At 50.8% G+C, this 20,867-nt stretch overlaps 1 protein-coding gene across 8 annotated transcripts; it reads left to right on the top strand.

The window, feature by feature from the left end:
• Positions 1-1,596: 1,596 nt before the first annotated feature.
• TSKU (tsukushi, small leucine rich proteoglycan) lies at positions 1,597-20,659 on the top strand. Of its 8 annotated transcripts, none has more exons than XM_069808591.1 (5): positions 1,597-1,833; positions 3,552-3,718; positions 4,379-4,464; positions 17,259-18,293; positions 19,037-20,659. In XM_069808591.1, the coding sequence occupies exons 2-5, from the start codon at positions 3,692-3,694 to the stop codon at positions 19,137-19,139; spliced, it is 1,251 nt and encodes a 416-aa protein (XP_069664692.1). In that variant the 5' UTR covers positions 1,597-1,833; positions 3,552-3,691; the 3' UTR covers positions 19,140-20,659. The 8 variants fall into 8 exon arrangements, with proteins under 8 accessions (XP_069664692.1, XP_069664691.1, XP_069664690.1 ...); XM_069808590.1 differs by having other exon boundaries at positions 3,055-3,718; XM_069808589.1 differs by having other exon boundaries at positions 3,025-3,718.
• Positions 20,660-20,867: the final 208 nt, after the last annotated feature.

Here is a 20,867-nt window from a genome sequence, read left to right as displayed (position 1 = left end):
ATTCCCCATTCCTCCAGCTCAAACTGGCCTTTTGCTTTACCGAGGCCAACTTTGACATGGCAGGAGCCTAACACAAGGCATGGAAAAATTAACAAAATGGAAAATTAAACAAAAGTTTCCAGCTTAGCAACTTCCCCCACCCAGAGCTATAAAAAGGAACAAAGACCTGAGTGAATGGATCCTTATAGCAGACTGTTGATGTCTGGAGATATCACCACCACCTTTACATGGAAAATCACAACCCAGATTAAGGGGTTTTCCTAAGGTTTTCCCCAAAAAGCGCTTGGCTCAGCTGAGTCCTGAGCACAGATTTCCTCCGTCTGGCTCCCCGGGGGCTGCTTGTCCCCTCCTTGGCAGAGCTCTCACACTCTGATGGTGATTCCCGAAAAGCAGCTCCTAAGACGTGGGCGCAGAGTGAGGACATAACCCAGATAAAACATGCTCGGAAATTGGGAGGGTGGAGAGGAACCTCTGCCATCTCCTCCTGATGTCCCCAGTATCTCCTGCCTTGAGCCCCAGCTCTTCTGATCAGATCACTGCGGGGGGGGAATCTTCAGGCAGGTCGTGGGGTGATGCGCTTGGAGAAAGCAGCTGAGCAGAGCAAAAGCCTGCCTTTTCGCCACCTTTTCATCATGAAGAGATGCTAAATGCAAATCTCAGCAACACGCTTGCTTGAAGGTCATGGTCTGAGCAAACTTTGATCATTGGTATGGGGCATGTGCCCTATTTCAAAGCACCAGCGCTACTGAAAGTAAACACAGGGAGCCTGGTGGTACCTTCTTAACCTAAACCTATTAAGAAACAAGCAACCGCACAGCTTGGGACCTGGTACAGGCCACTAATCGTGGCTAGTAGATGAGGCGTGAGGTGTGGGAAGCCACAGCCAGCCGCAGGATGAGTCTCCTGCCACTCACGGACCCCTGAGGTCCTTTTTGCCTTGTCCAGTGTCACAGCACCACGACACTAGGTAGGCTCCTGGTTCTTTTTCCAGTACCAGCATCATGACTCCAGCCGCCACCGGGCCATTACACCTAATAGTCAAGAAATTCTGCTGCGGGGCTGCTCTTTCACAGCCTCCTTGGAGAAGCCCCAGAGGCTGCCCATCCCACAGTGATGGGGTCCAGACTCTCTGTTCCCCAAAATTGCTACCTGCTTTTTTTTTTTTTTGCTTTATCCTGTTTCAGGGGTTGCACCATACAATTTATAAGCCCCAGTCTCCTGCCTGCTGTCATCGCTCGCACCTCGGTGCTGCCTTGTCCTACTCTGCACCCTGAGGTGACGGGGCTGACCTTGGCCCTATATGCCTGAAAAACTGGGTGACGTTCGGGAATAGGACCCACTCCTGCACATACAGCCCTGCAGAGGTCAGGGCTGGAACCAAGGCTGTGCTGTGAGCGATCCCCAAGAAAGCAAAGAGACAAGAGATTTTACCCAGGGGGGAAGCAGAGCAGCAGGGAGGGGGAATGTGTGTGTGCAAAGCCGGCTTGGCACCCCCCCCCCATTCTTTTTCCCCATAAGGGGGGTCTGCCAGCTCAGGAGTGGCACAGCCGAGCGTAAGTCCTGCCTCCTCCTTCCTCCTCCTCCTCCTCCTCCTCCCAGATGTTCCCTTGTGTGCAGCCATCTGTTGAGCTCCCTCCTCCCTCCTCCTGCGGGGAAGGGGGCAGCCCGTTTGCCCGGCCAGCTGCACGCCTTGGACGAGAAAAAGGAGGAGGAGGAAGGAGAAAAAGAAGGAGGAGGAGGAGGAGGGAAGAAGCTTTGCTGCTACCGGCTGCCGGCGGAGTCCACTCCCCGCCGTGAGAACCGGCCCGGCGGTGGGAACCGACCCCGGCCCCGGTGAGTCCTTCCCTGTCCCCCCCTCCAGGCTCACAGGCAGGGTGTGAAAGCCGTGGGGTGTTGCAAACCCCCCCCACGCACACCCACAATTCTTTTTTTTTTCTTTTTTTTTTGGGGGGGGGGGCTGAGCCCTCCCTGCTGCCTGCCCTGGGAGCTGGGGATGCTCAGGGCCAGCCCTGGGGGTGTCTGCTGGGGAGACACCCCCCCCACACACACACACACACCCCTCAACCTCCGAGTGGGGAAACTTTTTTTTTTTTTTTGGTGTGATGAGTTTGCCTCGCGTGGGGGCTCAGCGGCCGGCGGGGGGCATGGGCTGCAAAACACCACGGGTGAGGGGCGAAGCGGGGGGGGGGAAGCACAGAGGTCTCGGGTGGGGGGAAACTACTTTTTCCCCACCTCTGGTTTTGCCAAAGGGGGAATTTTGGGGGTGCGGCGGCTGCCTACGAGCCCCCCAACCCGGCTCACCTCGTCCCCGGGGGGGGGCTGCAGCCTGAAGGATTGGGGGGATATGAAACGTCTCCAGCCGGGATCTTTTCCCCTTTTTTCCTTCCCCCGGTGCAATGGTGGTTTGCAGAGGGTTTGGGATTGCCACGGCTGCAAAGTAATCCGAGCAGCAGCTGGAGGCTCCGCACCGCCTCCCGTGCCCGGCTGCGGGGCTTTGATTTCACACTGGGCTCCCTGTCTCCCACCCCCCCAAACCCCTCCCTGCCTTTTTTCCCGGCCCTCCCTTCCCAGTACGGCTGGCTGGGAGAAGAGAGAGGCTTTTTTTTTTTTTGGTCGGGTTCTGGTGCTGGGAGGCTCGCAGGGGTTTTGCAGCTCACCCAAGGTAAGGGGAGAAAGGAGAAAATTGGGGGGGGGGCGGTTAAAGCTTAGAGGGCGTCGCCTGGATGGGGTGAAGAGGGTGGGAGGTGAAAAGGGGGGGTCTTCTCCCCCGGGTTGTGGAGATAAAGGCAAGGCAAAGCTCCCTGCCTGGGAATTTCCCATGCCTGTAAGTGGATTAAGCTGGAGGGGAAGGTGTGTTTGGTTGGGGGGGGTGGTGAGAAGGGAGAGGAAGCAGATCAGGATTTATTTGTTCTCTTATTGCAAGAAAAAAAAACCCAACAACTGCTGGTTGTGACTTTTGAAGCAGGAGGTCAGAAAGCACGGGGTTCCCCTGATAACGCACACACCCTGTAAACTTTTAAGCAGCTCCATGGAAACTTGTTATTAATGCTGCAGTCATTAAAAGGCGCAGACCACGGCAGATTTATTAGCCCAGTAAACCACAACACGTGCCAGCTCTCTGGAAACAAAAGGGTCCGTCAACTTTACTCCTCTGCTTGGGCTTTGGGAAGGCTGGGAGGAGAGCGGCGAGGACGGAGCTGGGGAAGTGGCATCGCCTCCGTTAACCGACGCTCTCCATCGCGGTTAGCTAACGTAATTCGGTGGCAGCGAAGGCGTTCGAGCACGGGTGGAAGGAGAGCATGGCGAGCCGCGCCGAGCTTCACGGCGTTCATCGCGGCAGCCGGGCGAGGAGCCTCCAGTCTCTCGAGTCGAAAGATTTCCCCGGGGTGTCTGCCATGATAAATCAGCTGCCGTTAGCCTGAATAACCGCATTCACTGAAGTTACAGTAGGAAACTTGTCTGGGTGGACACTGTGCCATTGCTCTGCAGAGAGCAGCCGGTGCTGATCGCTGGCGTCGCGCTGAAATATTGCATTGATCGCCGCTCCAAAGCTCGCTTGGCAGCGTGTGGAGCTTTATTGCAGCGGTAGAGAGCGGAGCGAATACCGGGAGAAGAGGCACTGTGGAAAGGCAGGGTTAGACCAACGCCTCGCCGATCTCTCCGGGAATAAGGAGAGCGCTGGATGTGTTAGATGCTGGAAGGACTCGGAGGGAGCCTGGTAGGTCCCTGGGAGAATTTGCAGGAGAAACTTGGCCGTGCAAAGGCAAAGTGGGTTAGCGTCTGCCGTCGTCCTGGCGTGGGGCACAGCTCCCATCCCTCCACGACCCACGGGAGCCAGTCTCTGTCCCGGAGAGGGCACACGGGAGGTGTTTCCATGTATGTGGGTTATAAATGACCCGGCCGGGCCCTGACCCGTGCTCAGCCGTCACTCGTCTCCGACGCGGGGGTCCCTCTCTGGAGGCGGTGGGTGCGCGGGGTGAGCGATGCTCGGGATCCAGATGGGCAGGAGGTTGGGTGGCAGCACCCGGACGGGTTTTTCCCTTGCGGCATCCTGGAGCGGGAGCGCTGCGGGGAGATGCTGTTGGTTTGTGAATGAATTTGAGCAGCTGCTGGTAGAGGCAGTGGGGAGCAATTACGAAATGCCCGGAGGGAACGAGGATGTGAGGGACATCCCAGGGGACATTAATTTCTGATGGTGAGGTAGACCAGCAGGGAAGGCTGCAGGGTCAGGGTGAGGGTCTCCAGCACCCTTATTCTTTAAGATTGAATGCAAGGAATAAAACAGCATTGAATGGGTAGGAGGAAATTGGGAGAAGAGAGCTCTAAAAAAAAAAAAAAAAGCAAAAGTTTTTTATTTGTTTGTTTGGTTTTATTATAGATAGGAAAAAGCATCCTGTGCTCCCCCAACCCCGCAGCAAACAGCAGCGTGTGCCACCCCGGCGTGAGACAGAGCTGGAAAAAAAGGTGAGCCACCGTCTTCCGGAGATTTAGAGTTTTCCCTCCATCCCTAACCGCTTTTTTTCCTCCTCTTTCAGTCTCTTCTCCCTTCTCCTCCTCCTCACTTGTCAGCTGGTTAGTGGGGAGAAGCAGAGGCTGGAGGGTGGGATAAGACAAGGCATCCTTGTCCGGCGGCCCTCCTGACCCCCGGCACCCCCGGGCCGTGCGCGGTAGCCGCAGCGCTGGCCTCCTGGCAGGCTATCAAAAGAAACTTCCGAACGCCGAGATGTTGAGGGCCGGGAAAAGATAAAGGCTGGCTTGAGCAAGCCGTTTCTTGTCTTAAAACTTGGCACCTGGACCTATCAAGGGGGAACGTATGAACGGCTCAGCCATTCACTACACGGAAGCCTTGAGATTTTAATTTGTATTGCAATTTTTTTTTTAAATTTTTTTTTTTTTTCATTTCCTGGGAGTTTCCATCGTTCATTCTTGGAGTATTCATGATGTGCAGCGGGGGGGAAGGAAATACGTGCTCTGAGAATTGCCCCGGCCTCCCCCCCTGCTTGCAGACGCTGCAAGAGATTAAACCAACCTGGCTGCCTTAGCATGGGACATTCCTGAGTTGTATTAACCAGGCTGGAAATCTGCCTGTTGGAGCAGTGGCAAACTGGAAAAAAAACACTTTATCTTTGCCGTAGCTGAGCGCGGGGCCATGTGCTGTGTGTGATATCTGAGTGCTGGCATCTGTGGGTTTTCTTTTCCTTCCCCTTTCCCTGCTCCTACTTCTTTTTTGCTGTCCATATATCTGTGATGCTGACTCCTCTCCCTTCCTCTGATTCATGCATGGCAGCTCAAACCCAGGGGTGAGGAGAGAAGCAAGGACCTTTTTTTTTTCACTTTGAATAAGATAACCCTTGTCAGGAAAAGCTGAAACTTCAAGGCAAAGCCCTCCTGTGGCAGATGGGTCAAACCAGATGTGATTCCTCACCCCCGTCAAGTCTGAAGTGACAAATGTGCGCAGAGCTCACCAAGTGGGGCAAGACAAATCCCTGACCCCAAAATCACCCATTTTCCTCCCATCCTTGAGAATGAGATCTCTGTAGCAGGGGGCATGGTGAGGCCAAGTTTCACAAACCCTTCCTCCAAAGCCCTTTAATCCCGGTGCAAAATTCAGTTCCCACCCAGGGTGCAGCCCCCATATCTACCCAGGAGCAGAGAGTTGCAACCTCTTGCAGGAGATCTCCAACTCAAAGGATTACAGGATCATGGGGTAACTCATAACCTGGTCAGTCTCACGGCTGAGGGGGAGCATTGCTCTTCTGGACTGTCCCCAAAAGTCCCGTGGTGATGTCCCCACCTCCTGTGTTTGCAGCATGGTACATGGTGACCTCCTCTGGCTTTGAGGGAAGGAACAGGGTGCAAGGGGCCAGCACCATGTAGCCCATATGGCGGGTATGTATGAGGATGCTGTGATTTGGGAATTTTTACTCTGCCGGTCAGAAAATCAGGCCAAATTGGGTTAGGAGGTGGCTTAATAAAGGGTTAAATGGAAAAAGAAGATGGTTTTGTGCATCCTGGGTGACTTGCGACATCTCCATGGCACGGCAGAAGTGCCACAGAGCTGCGCCAGAACCAAGGGGACGGGGATGGGCACAGGATGGAGCTGAGCAGTGCGGGTGGGCAGAGGTCCCTGGAGAGGCAGACCTGCTGTTGGCAGCCACTGAGACCGCAGCCATGCTTCAGAGTCCACGAACACTGATTTGAGAGGCACATAGATACTTCTCCCCCACAACCACCTCCCCAAATGTCCCCTTCCCTGTCCCCCCAGCCTGGCTGCCCATTTTGCAGAAGGCAAAGCAAGGCTGGTGTCCCCAGAGTGTCCAGGCAAGGCAGGAGCTGGACACGGTACACGAGGACAGTGGTGGCATTGGGCTGGACCGGTTGCGGCAGTGGCTTCTGCGCGGGGTGAGACTGGGGCGTCTTGGCTTGTACTCCACTCTCCCAGTTAAACTGGTGGGATTTGAACCTGGGGATGGTTCAACCATCACCCCAACCCCACACAGGAATGAACACCTCTCGGTCCTGGGGTTAGTCATCCTTAAGGTGTCAGGAGGGAAACTGAGGCACGTGAATGGGGACTCGTGGTAACATCAGCGGTGAGAAATGGGTCCTGCTGGGGATGTGGCTCTCCCAGCCCACTTTAGATGACCTTTCTCTCCAAAATCCTGCACCAGGCAAGAGGGACTGGAGGATCCTGGGCCAGGGAGGGGAGGCAAAGACCTGAGGAGATACCACCACACCATATCACTGGGGCAATAGAGCATCATCTGGACTGGGAACCGCCGTGGGGACAAAGCCCTGCTGCTAAACCCAGACCCCCTTACCCTCCCCAAATCCTCCCTTCCCAAATCTTGTAGGAGACCCGCTGGGCATAGCGAATGCCTCGCGCGCTTCGCTGGGGTGGGGGCAGCTCCTGAAGCCCCGCTCTACCGAGCGGTTTCGCTGGCGTTCATTGTTCGCAGAGTCACATTGCAGGAATTATTGGGGGGGGGGAGAGAAGAAAGGCCAGGAGGGGAACGAGACGGGAGCCTCCAGCTGTGCTGTTTGCAACAATAACGGCCAGGATTGTATTTATTATCTCCTCGGTGGAGGGTCTGCAGCTGCACGCTGAGAGCCATAGGAAGCAAAGAGGCCCGGAGATTATTGTGCATGAAAAAAAAAATCCCAACCACAAAAATAAATAAAAAGCCCACAAAGAAGCCCTGGGCCGGCTGGGGCAGTGCTGAGGGGCACCCAGCCTAATGTTGCCTCCTCTCTTTGCCCTCCCTTATTGAAGCCAGCAGCCCCGCAGGGCTCTTAGGAGAAGGGAGGTTGGGAGCTGCTGCCTTTCAGAGAGCTAAAGCAGCATGGGGTCCTCTTAAAATCCTTCTGCCAGGCCAGAGGCATTGCCCAGCTGGAGTCCCACTGGGGCAGATTTCTTTTCCCTCTGCTTTTCGCATGATTTTGGCCGGTGCCAGCCTCCCCTGCTTGCTGGAGCAGGGCAGAGCACCGTGACCAAGGCACGCCGTCAGTGGCAGCGTTTGGAGAGTTGATTTGCAGCCACCTCTGTTTCAAGGAGAACGAGCTGGAAAGCCCTTAGAGACCCAGGATGATGGGGCTGCTATGAGCTATTCGCTCCTGGTGGGCCATGTCTCACCTGGAAGGGAGAAGCATCACCCTGGGATGTGGAATCATCCTGGAATCATCCCTCCTCTCTCTTCCTTCCTTCCCCCTGCCCAGCTCATCCTTTCCAAGGGAACCCATCCATCTCCATCCACGCAGCGTGGTCCTTCAACAGCTCAGGCCAACCCACCGGGGTGATTGAAAGCAAACTACAGTGGGGATGTGGGTTACATGGTACATCCACAGACGTTGTGCTTTTCCCTCACGGACCAGACAGCCGCTGGTGGGTCCTCACAATCTCTACTGTCCCGGGGTGGGATGTGGCATGTGCCATCCCAGGGACATGGACGGCACGTGGCATTTCCCAGCCAGGCACAATGATACAGCCGAGCAGCTCTACTAACAATTAAAAACAAAAAGGGTCCATCGTGGGTAGGAGGTTTTCTCTCCCTGTGCTGCACCTCTTAATGTTTCTCGCTGGCCTGGTGTATGGTGTTTGTCCCGGAATGCATTCCTCTTGAATTATATCACGTCTCTGGGAGCCAGAGTGCTACGAAAAAGTATCGTCGTAGCAGGAGCCGGCGCAGGAACCGGCTGGGGCTGGGGGTCAGGTGTGGGAGAGCATCGTCAAAGGCTGAGGCTATAGGAGGAGCACGCTACGATCATTTCAGCTTTCACTAATTGACCACCTAAAAAATAAGGTCCTGCCTCAGTTGTTTTATGCTTTAAAAATTCACATCAGCTTGTTGGCTTTCTTAGTCTGACACCAGGAGAGGTCAGAGAGGAGGGGGAAGCATGTGCAACCCTGACGTTGCAGATGAAGCTGTGATCTATCATTTCTAAATTGATCTTTTGCAAAGGGGGATGAAGCCCTGAAGAAGGAGGGTTTAATCTTCCCAAGGTTACTGCTGTGATTTGGGTAAAGCCTGGGTATTCGCAGCCTCCCTCCGTGCATCACAGCGAGCCCTTGGGCATCGGAGATGGTGGGGCAGGGGGATCTGTTGGTGTCTTCACCAGGTTCCTCTACAGCAAAATGCATTAGGGCTGGCGTAAAGCTTGGTGCAAACATCTCCTTTTGCTATGAAATTACATGCCAAAAGGTTGGTCTGTCCTCCCGTTTGTGTCAAAATAACTCCTCTGCAACGGAGACCTCCCGTTCTGGGATGTGTCGCTGGGTTTAGGATAAAGATCCTATTCGGGCTGAGTTCGAGGCGGTTAAGAAAATATTTGTGTTCCTGGCTGAGATGAGGTCTCTGTTATGCGCAGCGAGTGCCGGGATAGCGAGACCTCCTGTTCCTGGAAATGCTCACGGTTAAAAAGCAGAGGGGGGAGGATGGGAAGCAGGGGTTATTAGGGGTAAAAGGATTTGGGGTGGTTACCCTCGGGGTGATGCTGGAGGAGGAGAAAGCCCTGAGCTCCTGCATCCCTTGCGGGCACCTTGTTTGATCCCATGCATCCCGGGCTGCTGGGAGCCAACGTGCGGCTGCCAATGCTCCCAGTTTGAATGGTCCTGCAGCTGGCAAAGCCAGGAGGCAATGATGGGGCCGGGATGCTCACGTCCCATCTGCTCACGGTGAACCTCGTGAATACGTCTCGGTGCTGCCGGGAGGTGCCACGCCACTCCGACGCCTGCCTTCCCCTGCCCGCAGCTGCTCCGGAGGCTTGGCAAACTTCAGTTTCCTTTCGGGAACGCCTCCTCCAGGCACAAGCACAGCTCAGCGTGAGGCTGGCGAGCAAAATTGCTTTCTGAAGCCATGGGAGGCTATTTCCCCACCCTGGATAAAACTGCTATTAACCTGAGAGCTTCCTGGGCTGAGCGGGAAAGGGGGATTTTTGTGCAAAACCCTGGTGATGCGGTGATTTAATTCCTGATTTGCTCATGCTGGAGGTAGAACTGACCTTTTCCCACTCGAGGCGAAATTCCCGGGAGCTGGGCTGCAGTTTGCTTCCAAGATGTGGCTTTTCGAGGCATGCAGCTCTCGAGGTGGCAGAAATTGTCCATATTTCAGCCATGGATGTCAAGCATCTGGAACTCGCTGTATGGGCTGGCAGACCTGCCTGCACAGGTTTCCTTTTGTCAGAGCCCAAAATACACCGCACGGCATCTTGATTTCTTCCTTGGGTGGGATGAGGGATGCTGGGGGAGAGATTGCACAAGTGGAATAAACTATTAGCTGTTTAAACACTAGGATGATAAATTACCCATGGCCTCTTGCAAAGCAGATGGGATTTGTGATATTAACAGTTGGAGCAAAGATTATTTTAATAGGTCTCTCAATTTCTTTTATAAAGAAAGGATAATTTATTTTTATTTTACTTAAAAAAAAATAGAGCAGAGGCTGTTTCAGCCGAGCAAGGGATGTCACATGTTTGAAAACAAACCCATAGTGAGAAGGGTTTGGAGGTGCTGGGTTCCCTCTAGATCAATCCCATATGTCTTCTCTGCAGCCCGCATGGTGGGTCGAGTGGCTGCTTCGTTCCGGCTTTGGCATTGTGAAATGCTCCTGATGCTGAACAATTTGGCTTTGCTCTTGCTAATCTTATCTATCCCATCCCCTGTAATGTCTACGAAAATCTCCCTGAAGGATGGAGAGCATAGGTGGGATGCTGGTTAATCATTGCGGTTTTGGCTCAGCAGTTTCTCTATGTCTGGAGCTGAGAAAAGCGAATGGAGATAACTGACATCTGGGGAAAATGAGGAATGGTGTCTTGGTTTTTCCTTCCTCGCCCCTTCTGGCTGTCTACAACACAAATTCCATGTTTTTTGGAGACATTCAAGTCTTGCAAAGGCAGACTTGATGCAGAGCAATGGGGTTCTTGTTCAGATCTGGGAGCAGCATCTTGTCTCTGTTTATGGCAGTTTTGTCCCCTCTTGAAATCACGTGAACAGGGACAAAGCACCCACCGAGCAAATAAACCACTGGCTCAAGATCTGCTTGTCCTGGCTACCTCCTGTGATCCCTGGGGACCCACAGGTCAGAGAGGATAAATCCTGTCCTGAGCTCACCCATCCCCATCACGCCGCCCATCCTGGTCTGCCTTAAGGTCTGCTTTGAGGGAGGAGAGACAACTTTTTGTTTCCATCCCCAGTTTGGTGCCTATTGTATTTTATTCTTCCATAGCCTGGTAATGTAGATTCCTGATACCACTGGGTTAATTACTTGCTAACAACTCCTCCTTTGGTGATGGGACTCTTGACTGAATGCAGAGGAGGTGCTTTTACATCCATTATTAGAAATCATTAAAGCAGAAACCAATTCATAGAGAAATCTTTTCTTTTTTTTTCTTTTTTTTTTTTTTCCCCCCTCATTCCCTGCATTTAATTCTGATTTTCCCCAGTGAGCGGGAAGATGGAGCGAAAAGTGTTCAGGCACCTGCAGGATGATTTCAGCTCCTGTTCATGCCCTCGATGTCTCTTTACACTGAGCCATAAGGGCTAAAGCCACCATCCCAGTGGCTGAGTTTCCCCTCATCCCAATGCTTGCATGCCCTGGTGGGGGAAATAGGGTGATGAGAAGGAGAAGACTGGGTTGCACATCTCCTTCTTTATATCTTGATGGGGATGCCTCTGCTGTCTAACCAGCTTTGCTCTTCCCACTGATAAAACCATCAGTGTGAAGTGAAGGGTGATAACTTATCACCCCAAAGCGACTTGTGCAATGGCTCCTGATGGAGGGCTCCGTGAAATCGAGTTGAATTTAGAAGAGCCAAGGCACTAATTCTCATCTTGCTGTCACTGACACCTAGAGTAACTCCACTGAACTCCCCCAAACCCATCTAGGCAAATGCGGGATCAAACCTAAATAGCAGATACTTCTTGCATTCTCATTAGCTGTCCTTTCCCTAAATCCAAGAAGTCACAAACACTGAGTGTAAAACCGGGACCAGTATTTGCAAACCATACCCCAAACCAGTAAACAACAAAAAATAACAAATGGGTCAGAAAGCCCTGTTCCCATTTACACCAAAACTCCTTTGTGAGGAAGCACTAATTGGTTTAATAAGGTTTATAGAGGGGGTAAACACAGCTCTTTGATGCATGCATCTGGGAACCCCTTCTGCAGGGGAAAGCCAGTCTGAAGCAGGCAGAGCAAAAGCCTGGATGACCTTTACTTTCCATGGATTCAGACACACACGCACAAAAAAAAAAAAAAAAAAGAGTAACCTTGTCAGCAGCAGTTTCTTTATCATGTGAGGGGTGTGTGCCTGCGAGTTAAGGGATTAATAGTCTCTGGCTGTAGGCTGGTTTGAACCAGCTTTGCTGTCTGCTCACGTTGGCACATGGGATCTGGAGACGAGGCTGCGGTTGCGTCATTTGGACCGAGCCCGGGACAGTCCATACTGGAAAAGTGTAGCTGTTGCTAGTGCTGCACTGTATTCAATAATTATTCCTATTTTACAGAATAAATCATGTGAGGAGAGGCGGGGAAAGGTCTCTGAAGCAATTTTTTTGTTGGAGAAGCAACTGGGGAGCATCCTGGTGCTCTGGAGCTGCCATCCCAGCTGCCTTGCAGAGCCTCCCAAGTATTTAAAGAGAGAAAGAGCCAACTATCTCTTCTTTTTTTTTTTTTTCCAGTCTGGAGGATTTATGGCCTCTATCATAACCTATGCAGCTTGTTTTGCTTTCCAATAGCGTTCCCTTTTCCCTGCCCCCAATTAGTGAATGCAGCCAAGTGGGCCTCGTGGGCCTTGCTATAAAGACTTTGCCTTTTTTCACTTGGCTGATGCAAGAAACAGAAGACAATCCCCAAATTTTCTTCCTGATGAAATATTGTTGCTAATCAACTCCTCCCTCCTTTGCTAGGACAGCAACTCTATTTGGGATAGGCAGACTCCAGCCCTTCCTTTTTGCCTCTTTCCTTTAAAGGTTGCTATATTTGTTGTTAATCCAGAATTAATCCAGTAGCACACTGGCAAGAAACATGGAAATTACCAGGATCAGTCCACCAAGCCTTAGATACACGGGGGTTCATCTGCTCTGATGGTGGGCTGGTGTTGAAAAGACAGGTCCTGTTTTCCCCATTCCTGTGTCAGAGCTGGTAACCCTGTGGCTGGGCAACCCGATTTGCTGGAAAACTGACCCACCAAAGGGGAAAAAGGAAGATCAGGGGTTTTTTGTGAGCTGAACTGATTCATCCTGGGTACAAAACAAACAACAAACTTTCAAATACCTCCCCCTCTTATTATTTTTTAATTAGTCCTTGATTTTTGGCTATAGGGATTTCTGGCTTGGTGGATGCCAGGGCAAATGGAGGTAGCCTAGGTAGCATCCTCTTCATCTCCGCGTTCCCAAGGTGGGAACCAGTCCCCGAGCAATGGGTTTCCATCCAGGGCAGGATGTGTTAGCACACCTCCTTGGGTGGGAACGAGATGGAAAAGTCTCAGCTGTGGATTGGGGAAGACTAGTAAGAAAAGTCTTTAAGGAAGAGGAGAAGGAGGAAATCAAGTGCAGTGAGAAGCGTGAATTTGCAACAACACCTTAACAAGGCTTTTGTCTCTCCCACCCCCTGACCCTCAGCTGAGACCTGGGTTTCCTCTACAGTCTGGTTTTAAAATCAGATTTTAATGGTTTTCTTGGCAGGGAAATCTCAGTGTGAGGTTTCTGCCCGGGTCCTGCCACATGACAGTGCAGGGTATGAGCAGAGCAGGGAGGAGGCATCAGGGCATCTGCAGGCTCAAGGAGAGATGTGGGATTTGGGAAGAAGGCTAGCACCCTGCTAGGAGCTTGGTCCAAGCTTGGCTCCATCGTCCACCGCTGAATCTCCTTGGGGTTGTCTCAGGTTATTTTCCGTGCAGAAAGGACAAGCAAGAGGTAAAGACCAGAGCCCTGCAGCCACCCCAGGCACCTGAAATGTGGGGGATGCTGCTGCACCCCCAGCAGCTCCTGTTGAAATCAATGAGTATAACAAGCCCCCCTGAGCTGTCAGATGGCCAAAATTTATCCCTGGGATCTCTCCACAGCACAACAGCCATAGAAATGAAGAGGTCATGGTCATGAACCAGCCCAAGGGTGGGCTGCTTTCTCCCGATGGCTTTCCCCTTGCCATCCCAGGTGATGGTGCCAGTGGTTTCTGGTCCATGGTGTTTCCTCCAGGTGAATCTCCCCAGTGCCGCAGGAGGATAACTCATCTTCCTTTTACAAGGGGATACCTTGGCTTCCTGCCTTTATCAACAGAGCAGCTCGTAGGCAGCAATCCAAAGGCAATTTGATGCGGTTTCAAAAGCACGCTGTACACAGATGAACTGTAAATGCCTGCGGCATGTTTCTTTCCCCATTTCAAAGAGCGCTATCGATTGCTCCATGTGATGATAAAGCATGCCTGTACCTGACTAAGCTCTTTGTTGATTATCTGGCAATGCAGGAGTCTCTTGGACTGGAAGATGACCAGTACCTTTATTTCTCCTATATTTTATCAGACCTATTGGCCAAGGGGCTTGTTAGCCTGTGAATGCTTCGTGCTGCTCCGTAAAGAAGTTTTTAACTGGTAGTAATGGATTGCATCTCATCTGCAAAGCAATTGCAGAGCCAGTAAGGGAGAACTTGGGGCAGTGCTGTGAGGAGGGAAGATCCAATAGATGCTGTGCAAATATCTAAGCTGAGCTTTGCGTACTGCATTTCAGCTGTGTAATGGTTTGTTCTTGCTGCTGGCTGGAGCCGTGGATGTTGCAGTGGGAGTCACTGTATCTGCCCACTTCTGGTGATCATTTTTGAGGCTGATTGGGAAGGGAATTCCCATGTCAAAAGGGGTTTGAGCAGCCGCATATTGAAGCCCAGCACTGGCTTTGATTCTCCTCTCAGTTCATATAACCACAGAATCACAGAATGGTTTGGGTTGGAAGGGACCTCTCAAGGTCATCTCGTCCAACCCCCCTGCCATGGGCAGGGACATCTTCAACCAGATCAGGTTGCTCAGAGCCCCATCCAACCTGACCTTGAATGTTTCCAGGGATGGGGCATTGACCACCTCTCTGGGCAACCTGGGCCGCTGCTTCACCACCTTCATCATAAAAAATTTCTTCCTTATATCTAGTCTGAATCAATCCTCTTTTAGTTTAAAACCATTACCCCTTGTTCTATCACTTCAGGCCCTGTTAAAAAGTCTGTTCCCATTTAAACTAGGACTTTGGAGATTGCTCTCTTGCTTTTCTTCAGGTGGCCCAGCAGGAGCCCATGAAGGTCTTAGCGGTGCTCAGAAAACCAAGTCTCACACTGATGTGTCTTTGGACCTGCTGGACTCTGATCCAGCTCCCACCAGAGTCAACAGGATGCCATGAGGAACTGAACTGGGCTTTCACAGAATTTAGGAGATGCTTTCCCTGTTGAGACATCAAATGGGAATAGCCACTGGGTGGGATCTGGAAGAAGAAATACCAGTAGACTGAGTTGACACTAATGCGGGTACTTCCCTGTATGCGAGACATTTAACATTTGAGTTTTCGCTTTTTTAGTTTCCAAAGAGCTCCCCACTGCTGTAATTTCCCCTGGTAATAAAACACTTCAGTGTGTTCCAAATGCAGCTTCATGAAAAGAAAAGTAGTATGTAGTTTAGGAGGGACTGCAGAAGGGAGCACGCTATGGTCTGTCTGCACAGAACCAGAGGGGATCAGCCTTGATGTCATTAGGAAAGGGATATCTGGAAACGTGGCTGCAGAAAGGAGCTCTACCCCGTGTCCCCTCTGCACACATATGTGTTTTCTCAAGAAACAGTTGAGATGGGCTGGGACTAGGGCTCATCTTACTGATTTTCTGTTGTTTCTATAGAATAATGGACCCCAGAGGATTGCGTGTTGGCCTTTAGCAATGCTTTGGTTGCAGGCACTTTGGCCAGAGTCCCAATCTCTGCTCTCTATTTGAAGGAGGTCTGGGAGTTACTGCCAGACAAGTCATATCAGTGATCAGGACAATATTTTTGCAACGCTTTTTCCCCTTTGCACTTCTTTTGCACATCGGCAAGTAGTCCCCAATCGGTCTCCTGGGAAAAAGCGCAGGGTCAGGAAGACCATGCTGGGAAGGGAGAGAAACTGCTGCCAAGGGGTGGGTGAGGGAAGATGAAAGGAAGCATGAACTTCTAGGAAATGGTCCTGGGAAGGTGTAAGAGCTGTGGGGAAGGCGCCTCGGCCAGATCAAAGAGTGTGTGGGAAAGATGATACTGCAAGGAAGTCAATAAAGTGCTTTTAAACAGCAGTGGGAAAGGTGAGAATAGAGACCAAGGGGGCTGAGGTGGGGATGGGAACACACGTTTAAAGGGGATTTTGTTTGTTTGTTTTTTTGGCTAAATGAGTGCTTGGCATGCGAGCCTCTGTTTATCACCAGCAGTGCAGCCAAAGAGCGGTGCTGGTGGATCTGCTTGCCTGGTTTTTGTTGCTGGCCTCCCAGAGACTTTGTTGGTAAGGCACGAGGAGCCATCACCCATGACTGCAGTGGGAACCAACGAGGACAGCCCTTGCTGTCTCTGCTGACCTGCAGGATGCTGGCATGCTCCAGTTTACCCTCTCCAGTGATGCAGAGCTAAATGTTTTTTGGCTGGGTCTTGAAAGCACGCAGCTGCTGTTGCCCAGAGTTGTGCGGAGGAGCTGTTAGGATGTGATCTAAAGAGGTCCAGCAAGCCGGTGAGATGCAGATCAGCTCTCTTCCTCCCTTGGCTGCAACGATGGAGGGACAGAAACGTCTCAGCTGGAGGAGGTTCAAAACCAGAGGGGTGGAAAGAGCTCCTTGCTTGCTGGCATCGTTAATCAGAGAGAATACTTAATGTAATTAGCAAAGAGTCCCCAGAGGCTCCGTGTGAAATAAATTGGCTCTCTTCAGCTGATGCCTGTGCAGGAGGCTGGGCCCACCACAGCAGAGTCTGGGTTAGACTAAGCAGTCCTTGGTTCTTCTGCTCCAACAGACAAGGAGCCAAGAGGCTGTTGTCTGTCCTACCTGCCACCAGCCCGAGGAGCGTTGGTTTTAGACACCTGCTATAAAGCAACGATCCTACCTATCTAAACACGTCTAAATTTGCATCTGAAGTCTAAGCAAGGGAGACATGCTGTCCGCTTGGGCGGTAGGCAGCTGGCCTTTCAAGCTGTTCATCCTGGAGGATGTTCTGATGATGCCATTATCTCTGTCATCTATAGGAAATTTGAACAAAGCTTTGGTTTTTCCTTCCCTGATAAGGGTTTTGGACACCTGAGGCTCCCACTGAGCACACAGCCTAAATGATTTCTCCAACCTGTCAATGCAGGGTCTTGAACCGGAGCTCCCAAATCTCACATGGATGCCCTGACGTGAAGACCTCTGCGTCCTGAAGTTTGCCAGGCTGTAAAATGACTCAGTGTTTGAGCTGTCATTTAGCCTGATGCATGGTCCAGTCGAAAAGGTGCATGTTGCATAGGTTTTGCTTTAAGGCAGCCCACTGTTCTTACAGCTAATTTACAGTTGTGTCTTAACTTGGTTATATCTGCAAAGACTGTTAACCCAATTTTTTTTTCTCCATTAATTTCCCAATGGGGTTCATAACATGAGAGACAAAGTGTTTGGGACATCCATGCTATTTAAGGGTGTACTTAATCTATTCCTTTGGAAAGGGAGTGGAGAAGACTGCATGCCTCAAACTGTTACAGATCTTCAGTAATTTCTGCAGCAATTAAATCTATTTTCATATTGTGTTGTTTTCTAGGTCAACAATGCAGTTCCTAGCCTGGTTCAATTTGCTGCTTCTCCTTCCTTGTTTCGGTACCACCAAAACCTGCTTCCCCGGCTGCCACTGCGAAGTGGAAAGCTTTGGTCTCTTTGACAGCTTTAGCCTGACCAAGGTGGACTGCAGTGGAATAGGCTCACACATTGTTCCTGTCCCAATCCCTCTGGATACCTCCTACTTGGATCTATCATCAAACAAACTGGAAACAATCAATGAATCGATGCTTACTGGCCCTGGATACACCACCTTGGTGAGCCTCGACCTGAGCTACAATAAAATTGCCAAGATTTCCTCCACAACCTTCTCCAGGCTTCGGTACCTGGAGTCCTTGGATCTGAGTCATAACTCTCTGGAAGTCCTTCCAGAGGACTGTTTCTCCAGTTCACCTCTGGGAGACATAGATTTGAGCAATAACAAGCTTTTGGATATAGCAATGGACATTTTTGCTTCAAAAGGTCAAGGAAAACCCCTGAATGTGGATCTGTCCAATAATATGCTCAGCACAGTTACGAGGCACCGTGAAAAGAGCATCCCCAACATCCAGAACTTAAATCTTTCTGGAAACAGGCTAATGTCTGTGCCAAACCTTCAAGGCATTCCTCTCCGATACTTAAATCTTGATGGGAACCCTCTAGTCAAGATTGAGAAAGGAGACTTCATGGGGCTGAAGGATTTGATTCATTTATCCCTCAGTGGCCTGCGTGGCTTTGGAGAGTTTTCTCCTTATAGCTTCAAGGAACTACCAGCCCTCCAAGTTTTGGATTTATCCAGCAATCCTGACCTGAAGTCACTGACTGCTGAAGTTATCTTTGGTCTGAACTCCCTACAAGAGCTCAACCTCTCCGGGACAGGCGTGTCATCCTTGCCAAAGACTGTGCTGAAATACCTACCTTCCATCAAAAGCATCACCTTGGGGAAGAACATACAGTGTCTTAAGACCATCAAAGAAGGACAGTACCACCGACAAATTGGGCTGACCAAAAAAGAGGTCCTCAGTTGCCACGACAGCCACGGGTCCGTAGCAGCAGCCCCTTACGTTTCGTGATGAAAACTGGGGAGAAGGGGTGGGGAAGGGGGGGGGGGGGGGGCTGTGGGATTTGTACAGGTGTCGGACTGAGATGGCTTGCAGTGTGCCTTTTGTAAAATTGTCAATAATTTATATATTTGTATATGCCAATACTTGATTGTTTGTGGATTTTATAAACTCTCAAATCCTGGTCCACATCATCTGCAGGCTCCAGATTTTGCCCAGAGCGTTGAGGTCCTGTACGCAGCCCGTTAGCTCAAGAGCAGTGATTCTGGACAACGGGGACCAAGCTGCTCTGCAGGTCCCAGGGCAGAACAGCCAGTCTGGAGCAAACCTTTGTGCCCCAGACACATTCGTAGGAGCAAAGCTACGTCTCTCCAGAGCACACACCAAAACGTACCAACTCCATAGCTGCTTGCTTACAAACCCATGCATCATCCTTTTTTTAATTATTACTCCCCAAGAAGTGCCTTCTGGATCTTGCCTTCATTAGCAGCACCCTGTTCCCTGTCATGCACTTTCAGTCTTGAAGAAACATTTCCAGACAAACCTGAATACAGGGTGCTCCTAATGTGCTGCTTTTTACATGTTATTTGCATAGGTGTGCAATGAACATTGAGTAAGTCGAGAACTTTTCCCACAATTTTCTCCCTGTTTTCCCATCTCGATCCTTTTCATGTCAAATTACTTCAGGTCCAACCTTGGCAACCTCCTGTCTTTCTAACCTTAGAGAGCCATTGCTCAGAGATGATGTGCAGCAGAGCAAGGGAAGCAGAGGGGTCTGCCAACAGCCGCATCTCACCCAGGAACCAGCCTCCGATGAAGCAAATTAACTGAAGAGATCATGTAGCCTAGCTTAAAAAAAAAAAAAAAAAGAATAAAAATCCCTCCTCCCTTTCTGGGGAAGCTTGGAAGAAAACCTTGACAGGGATTCTCGTTTTGACGACCTTATCAAACCAAGATGCAGACCCAGAGGACGTGAGAGTAAGCTGCTTCCACGCTGACGTCTGCCATCTGAGCACAACATCTGCGACTCAGCTGGGCTCGTGTGAGGCAATTTCCAGCGCCGAAAAACTCTCCAGAACATGCCAGCAGAAGAATTAACACTGATGCCTGGGACCCTGGAGCGCTTTGCCTATCGGGGAAAAATATTGGGGGGTTTTTTGCAGAGTTGTGGCTTTTCTTTCTCTCACACAGCTCCTTGGCTGCCAACTGAAATCTGATAAAAAGCCTCAGAGATTTACTTCTTTTTTACTCCATTGCTGAAATGCTGGCAAAGTAAAGAGGAACCCTTCTGGTCCCTCTTCTCCAGGCTAGGAGAAAGTGGGGGAAGGCAGCACAGCACGACTCAATGCCGTGTGGGAAGCCTTCAATTTGCTTATAGGAGCTCCTGCAATGGAGGTGTCTGGTCCACATCTACCATGGTCCGTCCTGGGGATGGCAAGGGATGTTGGGGATGGGGGTCCTGCTCGGGTTTTTCTGCAGCTTGGTCTCTAAACCCAGCCTTGCATTAGGGCAACCTTCAAAGTTTGAAGCTGGTTTAGGGAGGTCCATGCAAAGGTGATAGAGATATAAATCCATCCCACAACCCTCCTTGGGAGCGTTGGGAGGAGCTCAGGCTTCATCCTCACACCCCCAAAGGTCTTCGTGAATGCAAACCCTGTTGCCCAAAGCAGCTGTCTCCAGGGGTGGTTGAAATCTACTGAGCCCATAAAAGGCAGAGTCAACACCTCACTTTGGATACTGAAATCCCTCTCTCACATTTTCATCCATCTCCTTTTCAATTGTGGATCTTAGGGTGGGATTTTAACCCTTTCTTTCAGTGCTGGGGGTTTTCCCTCTCTACGGAGCCTTTGCAATGCTCGACCAGCCTTCACAGTCACAGGAAACATTGATTTTCTTAAAAAGGCAATGGGACTGCCTACAGGCAGGGATTTGGAGGGGAGCAGTAACCAACTGCAGTGCAAGATGGGGGCAGTTTGGGAGGGAGGAGGTGTTTTTTAGTAGATCTTGCCTTTTTAAGAGAATTCTTTTCTGCTGGCAGAAAATGTAATTTTTTAAAAAGTTGTTTAATTTTATAAATCTGTACGTAGATGAAATGCTTCGGGGATCACGTACTGTCAAAGTTACTGTCTTTGCACCACTGTGGTAAGTTTAAAACCCAATGTGACAATCCAATTGAAGACTGCAAGATTTCCTTGTGTAATCTCACACTAGCTGCTAGCTAAACAAGTCTTAGCAAAAGCTGGCAAATACCGTCGCTGTGTTAGTTTGTTTTTTTAAAGAACCTCTGCAGCATTGTAAGGCTTTGTGATTACTCACGATATAATAAAGTGATTTGGAGGAGAATAAACCCAGATCCCCGGATTTATTGCCTTAGTGCTGGGAGGGCGACAGATGTCACTGCGTCCGAAGTGCAACGCGGCTTCTCTCCTTGCTCTCCTCAGCCCCACCAGCCTCGTGGGTGTTGCATCTCCAAACTGGGGGCAGGATTTGTCCCACTGTGTTTGGCTCGCTGGGCTCCTCGCTGGCAGAAAGGCTTGAGAGCTGCACTGGCTGAC

The sequence above is a fragment of the Haliaeetus albicilla genome, chromosome 20 (genome assembly GCF_947461875.1).
Source record: "Haliaeetus albicilla chromosome 20, bHalAlb1.1, whole genome shotgun sequence".
Lineage (NCBI taxonomy): Eukaryota > Metazoa > Chordata > Aves > Accipitriformes > Accipitridae > Haliaeetus > Haliaeetus albicilla.
The sequence above is the reverse complement of the archived record's forward strand: the minus strand, read 5'-3'. Positions and strand labels throughout refer to the sequence as shown.